Raw genomic sequence first — 6,438 nt, forward strand, 5'->3', positions numbered from 1 at the left:
GTTTCTGTGGTAACGGCAGAACAGCTTTGAGTTTTATTGATAGAAGTCAAAAAACATAAATGAACTCATTCAGGTTTAGACAAGAATATTCTAAAAGCAGAAAAAAAAATGTTGAAAACAAAAAAACTTGAATCCACAGTTTTCCAGTGTGAATCCTGAAGCTCATCAAACACAAACTCAGATGCAGATGATTGTTTCAAATCTCAATGACACTTAATATAAACTCAGCTTTAAATAATGAAAGGGTGCTTTTAAATCATAAAGATGCAGAGTATTGTTAGAGGTCAAGGTTAAAGTGACCACAGCTTGACACAAAGACACATTCCCATTTGAAGACAAGTTTAGAACAAGAAGAGAAATGAGACTCCTGACATTGAGGGTGGAAATTGTTCAATTAAACAAGCAGCTGAACTCACAAATAGTTCAGACAAAAGATCCATTAGTAATAGAAATCATATTTAGGGGTAGCTCCAATCCTCACATTCTCTGTTATAATTTGACATTTTTAGAAAATATCTTGCATGTTTTTTAAATTCTCTAATTTGGATCTTAAACATACGTACATATTCAACCATCATTAAACAATTTATGTACAACTGTATAGAGTTAAAGAAGCACAACTATGAAAGAAGTTTGAGTTTGTCTGCCTAAATCAACGTGAAATACTGAAATCAACATCAACATTCACTGTTTAGTATATTTTGAAAATTAAAGGTTTATAATAAAGAATTTTTTTTTTAAAAAGAACAATAAATTGTTAATAAATAACAATTCAGTTATTTCCTTAATAATTAATGAATAATGAAAATAAATAAGGTCGGATTGGACTTTTTTAATTATGATCTAAAACAAAAGGATATTTGAAATAAAAATCAGATCCATGCAGACTTGCTTATCTGAACACTTTTGGAAAGAAATGATTTCAAGGAATCTAAATTGTCCCAGTTCTTTCAGTATGATTAAGGCACATTTTGTCAGAACTGCTTCACACAATTAATAATAATGCCTATATTTGCTGGTTACAAAGTGGAAATTCTATTTTCAAAAATATGACATCTTATGTCGCTCCTATTCTTTGTGTTTTCTTTTTAAATCAAATGACTCAACTTTCCACAAATAACTGGGATTTTTTTCAACTGAAACCTTATGTGAATAGATCAATCAGACCTCCCCACCCTCCCTGATCATCACAGAGAAATCTCTGTGACAGATTTTGATTTCAGCAGTTTTAGCATTCAAAGCTGCTCCAGTTTCAATTAATGGGAAAAGTGTCCCTGTGAAAGCTTTTCTGTGAGTGTCAATATGAGTCATATCTTCAGAGTCATAGAAGGACACCTCCCCCCTGTCATAGTCCAGCTGAACTCTGACCCTCTGAAGATTCTTTTTCATTCTGACAGTCTTGTGAAGACCATTTGTGTATTTTCCACTGCGATGCAATAAACACCAGATTCCAGATTGTGGACTAGCATATCTCTCTCCCTTCCTGTCCACAGACTCTTTAGCCAAACCAACATTCCAGTCAGGATGGTCTCCTACCTCCACCTCCCAGCTGTGCTTCCCTGAGCTGAAGCCCTCAGAGCCCAGAACAGTGGTATACTTAATGTTTCTTTCAGGATTGTCGGGAAGCTGCTTCTTTGTGTCTCCATATCTCACGCTGGTCAGATCATGAGACAGATAGAGCCAGGGGTGTGCAGTGTTTGGGTCCAGAATGACAGGACTGAAGTGGACCCTGTCCCTCATCTTCTCCCAGACTTTGAAGGACAGGTTGCCCAGGTGTTTGGCCACATCGATCAGCGCTCCTGAGACCAGCTGTGGATCTGACACTGAGCACTGGACTCTGGCTCTGCTCTGAGTGGGTTTATAACTGCTGAGGAAAGACACGTTGTGTTTCTGCAGCTCTTCTTCAACAGCACAGATACTTTGTGACAGAGAGGAGATCTGCTCCTGAATCTTCTTCAACTCTCTGCTGATAGTCTTCCCCTTCTGCTCCTCTTCCTCCCTCAGAGCTGCCAGTCTGGACTCTTCTTCCTCTTTCAGGAACTGCTGGAGCTTTTTGAACTCTGCTTTAATCTCCCTCTCTGTGGACAACAGCTGCTTCTTGGAGTGTTGAACCACTTCATTGTATGTTTCCTCCACTTGTTTGTGTTTCTCCCTCTTGTCCTGTAGAGACTTTAAGTCTGATTTCAGCTGCTCCTTCAGGTCAGCGACTGCTTCTTCTACAGGAACCAACTTGTGACCATGGTGGAGAGAAAACTCACAGACAGGACACACAGCTCGATCTTCATCTTCACAGAACCAATAAGGAACATCTGGGTGTTCATTGCACACAACCTCGTCCTTTTTCGGATCTTTTTCTCCCTCGGGTGAACCATTAGTCTTCCTCTCAGCAAATGAATCAGCCAATTCCTTCAATGTCAGGTTGACTTCTGAAACATCTATTAAAGATGTTCTTTTACAGATGGGACAGTTTTTGTTCTTGGCTTGTTCCCAGCATGTCTTCAGGCAGCTTGAACAGAAGCTGTGGTTGCAGCTAAGAGACACAGGATCTTTGAAAGTCTCTAAACACAGGTGGCAGTTCAGGAAACTTTCAACAAGCGCAATTTTCTCCGCCATCTGACGCGATGTTTGAATTATCCTTTCACGACAACACTCACCAAGTCTATGTCCGTGTGTATGACTGATTGCAGTCCTTCTGGGGGTTTTCCCCTACGTAGAGACCCTTCACTTTGGAATATTCCCCTCGGCTCCGTTCAGTGACCTCCAAGTCCGATTAAAGTTTCGCTTTCCTTTCTTTATATTTAACTACAGCTGACGTGTCATTTTATAACCAGCAGATGGTGCTGTGTGATTTTATAAAACTTAGAAATGACTACACATAAACTGTTACTGCTGACAAAATATTTATATTGAGTAGATCCACTGTAAACAAAGGTAAGTCTTAAATTAATAATCAGAAACATCATAATCTACAAAATGATTCCTCGTAAAATAGAAAACACAGTAATTGACATAATTTGTGAATTTATGCACCAAGGGGGAGGTTGGGGATTATCCGAAGAAAATGGATGAATAGATGGTTGGATGGGGTGAAAGGTGACTTCTAACTGGAAGACACGCCTGCAGTCCGCCATCTGGTGAAAGATCTGTGATGGAAGGTCAAATTACCATCAAATGTCTTTTCTCTGATATCCTTTATTGAAGTATTTTTTTGACAATTTACTGTAAATTCCTTTATATCAGAAACAAATCTGTTTACGACTTTCAGTTCATGTAAGTCAATCTTACATATGGTGAACCTTCTATTCTTGTGTTTTTAACCAGAATCTCCTTCATGCAGTTTGAACAGAAGCTGAGGTTGCAGCTCAGAGACACAATATCCATAAAAGTCTCCGAACAGACACAGGAATAAAACCTTCCTTTAATAACCAACAGCTGACATGTTTACCAGCAGATGGTTGGGTTGGTCTTTTTAACTATTTTACACAAGCGATTACATTTAAAAAAAAAATGTTTTTAAATTGTTTCTAGTAAAAAAAGGAGGACACATTTCACACACTTTGTGGAACATATTTTAGAAAATAGTCAATAGGTCAACTCATGTGGTAAAGACCCAAAGCCATTTAATTAAATAACCATATATTCTGCCAACACAGTGGAAAACAATGTAAAATAGGTTTTTTTTTTCTGTGGAAAAAAAATCTAAATTTACAGCCGTAACAAGAAGTTTTGTTGGAGAAAAAATACACAGGCACAAAAAGTACAAGAAATGTTTACATCTTCATTGCACATTAACAGAACTGTCATCGAAAGACATAAATATGTAAAAAAAAAAAAAAGTCAAGAAAAAAAAACAGATAACAAGTCTCCCCAGCATCTAAAATCAGGCCAGTTTGACCAGTCTCTCACTTGCCTCCCACAATTTTTTTGCAACACCTGAGTCTCTTGCAAAAGGACGCAGAGTAGCAGGTCTGCAGTCGCTGAAGTAACCACCGCTGTTTTTGGCAGCTTCATCTGATACGGCACAGTAGATGACAGTCTGGGCTCCGATCTCACACGGCACAAAAAACATCCACATGATCACCTGCATCAGCATCCGGAACAGGATGGAGAAGTGGCATGTCCAACCACTTTGAACAAAACCTGTCACAACATGTGTGAGAAGGAAATATTAGGACAAATACTGTGGAGGGTGTCACACTGTACGTATATGTGTGTCAGGAGAAATTTGACTATCGTTTTCTGGCAAAGCTTAATTTCTGTGGTGAGCTGCGCCAAATTGGCTTTGCTAAAAAAAAAACCATTTATTTTATATGGAACACTCACGATTGATAAGTACCCCATACAATCCCACTTCATAAAATCAGAATTATCCTTTCACAATTTGATTTGTCTTTAAACTTCAGGATAGTGAACTGCATACACAAGAATACCCTAAAGCTAATGATAAAAATAACATTTACTAACAAGAAAAAAAACAAAATACACCCACTGTCCCTCTATCTGATCACTCAACTTCATGATTTTGAAAACTTTTTTTTAAAGTCCTACCAGGGTGCACAGCATATGACGTCACTCCTTTCCCCTCAGTGATCCGAGCCAGCTCCTGACTGAAGTAGACGTTGGCCAGCTTGCTGCGGCAGAAGGTGAAGAAGGGCAGCAGGTTATAGTTGAGGTCTTGAAAGTCGAGTTTTTGGTATTTGTAGCTGGAGCACGTGAGGGTAACCACCCGGCTGGGGGCACATTCCTTCAGGCGAGGCAGAAGCAGATTGGTTAGGAGGAAGTGGCCCAAGTGGTTGACACCAAAACACATGCTGAAGCCGTCGTCTGTCCAGTCGAGGACACTGGGCATGCCTGAAGAAATACAGAGGACAAAAACTATGAAGTTATTGAATCATACGAACGTGGATGCCCTGTGCACAGCACTGTCTGTCCTTTCATCAGAGCAGTGTTAGTACAGTTTGTTGAACTGACTCAAAACAAACTTTGAATGAAAAATGTCCTCACTTCTTTTTTTTTTATACAATCAGTGTTTCCCCTAGGTTTACAGCGTTGGGGAGGTGGGGGGGGGACACGCTGACACAAACACTTGAAGGAATCTTGGTGTTCATGAGTTACTTTTAATGACAGATGTCCTTTTCTATCGGAAAGGTATCCTTAAATGACTTCTTTCCCTGATTTCTGACTCTATCCACTATCCTATCCCTACAAGAAAGGCACAAAAACAAATCTTAATTTACTTTACTTGACCGGGCCGCCCCCCTAATATAATGGTAGGGGAAACACTGACAATGACGTTTATTACATGAACGTGTAAAGAGAAATATGTGGGTTGACATCCTCACCTGCATTATTGATCAGGATGTCCAGCCTCTTCTCTCTCTGGAGGAAGTTCTTACAGAATTGCCTCACCGAGTTCAGGTTGGCCAGATCCAGCTCCATGTTTAGGACGTTAAGGCTGTGACTTTTGAACTTGATCTCCCTCACAGCCTTTTCTGCCTTTTCCACGTCTCTGCAAGCGATGATGACACGGGCACCTCTCATCGCCAAGGCAACAGCTGTCTCCTTGCCAATGCCAGAATTCCCACCTGCAAAGACATAAAACTGGTATTAGTTTCTATTTCAAGGTGATCACAATCTCACGTTAAATTGTAAATAAGAGGTAGATTAGAACACTTTTATGGGTCAATAACTGTCAATTAAAATCACAGTGAGCTTCTAAGTAAATTCCAATTCCAGACGAGTTTACCAAAAGGCTGCTATGAACTGCAGTAACACCTGCTCACATGCATGTTTACCTGTTATAAGAACAGTTTTGCCATCCAGTCTTTTGAGGTCGGTGCAGTACCTCCTCTTTTTCAACCATTTCAGAATAAAAAAAGACACTAAAGACGCAATAATCGTGTAGAGAAAATACATTTTCCTCTGATATCTTCTCACATAAATGTCTAATGATGTTGCTGCAGATGTCAGCCTGGAGCTAACGTTGGCTAGCTTGTTTGGGTTGTTATTGTAAAACGTCGTTCCTGTCTACTTTCACTCAATTCTTGTTTCTGTCGTATTGAAGGCAACGTTACGTAACACGGCAAAATACACAAACGACACAAACCACGACATATATATAATTTCATTCAACAACCCTCCTTCCATTCATTCTGAGTCAGCTACAGTCCCAGTTAGATGCAAGAACGTAGTTATGCGCATGCGTCTAACTGTGTTACCGCATTGTCTCGCGAGAGAATGTTAACAAAATAAATAAACCGGTGCTGTCTGTTGGGCTCTGAAATAAACATGCTTTACTATTTGTCCGTCTAACATCTAGGCTGAACGGTGTGGTTTTTGTATCAGTATGAACATTACACGTGTTTCAAAGTTACACCTGCAGAGAAAAAAAAACATTTTATACCCACCTGCCTAAGGTCTGTTAATTCATAACTTCAT

General features: G+C 39.5%; 2 protein-coding genes across 2 annotated transcripts; both read right to left on the reverse strand.

Annotated features, from left to right (window-relative positions):
• Positions 1–10: 10 nt before the first annotated feature.
• On the reverse strand, positions 11–2,789 carry LOC109986084 (zinc-binding protein A33-like). The gene has a single exon (XM_020636631.3). The coding sequence runs from the start codon at positions 2,611–2,613 to the stop codon at positions 1,162–1,164; it is 1,452 nt and encodes a 483-aa protein (XP_020492287.2). The 5' UTR covers positions 2,614–2,789; the 3' UTR covers positions 11–1,161.
• An 801-nt stretch (positions 2,790–3,590) lies between these two features.
• si:dkey-174n20.1 (uncharacterized protein LOC796174 homolog) lies at positions 3,591–6,188 on the reverse strand. Its single transcript, XM_020636634.3, has 4 exons — positions 5,796–6,188; positions 5,343–5,585; positions 4,549–4,851; positions 3,591–4,140 (listed from the first exon to the last, which is right to left on the reverse strand). The coding sequence occupies exons 1-4, from the start codon at positions 5,914–5,916 to the stop codon at positions 3,881–3,883; spliced, it is 927 nt and encodes a 308-aa protein (XP_020492290.1). The 5' UTR covers positions 5,917–6,188; the 3' UTR covers positions 3,591–3,880.
• Between the last annotated feature and the right edge of the window lie 250 nt (positions 6,189–6,438).

This window comes from Labrus bergylta, chromosome 2, assembly GCF_963930695.1.
Source record: "Labrus bergylta chromosome 2, fLabBer1.1, whole genome shotgun sequence".
NCBI lineage: Eukaryota > Metazoa > Chordata > Actinopteri > Labriformes > Labridae > Labrus > Labrus bergylta.

Bases quoted from the DNA above. Each gene is read 5' to 3' on its own strand.
- LOC109986084 (XM_020636631.3), bottom strand. From the start codon at position 2,613: ATGGCGGAGAAAATTGCGCTTGTTGAAAGTTTCCTGAACTGCCACCTG.
- si:dkey-174n20.1 (XM_020636634.3), bottom strand. From the start codon at position 5,916: ATGTATTTTCTCTACACGATTATTGCGTCTTTAGTGTCTTTTTTTATT. The intron at 4,852-5,342 runs GTGAGGATGTCA...GTATTTCTTCAG, and splicing joins CATCCTGATCAATAATGCAG to GCATGCCCAGTGTCCTCGAC. The intron at 4,141-4,548 runs GTAGGACTTTAA...ATGTTGTGACAG, and splicing joins GTCATATGCTGTGCACCCTG to GTTTTGTTCAAAGTGGTTGG.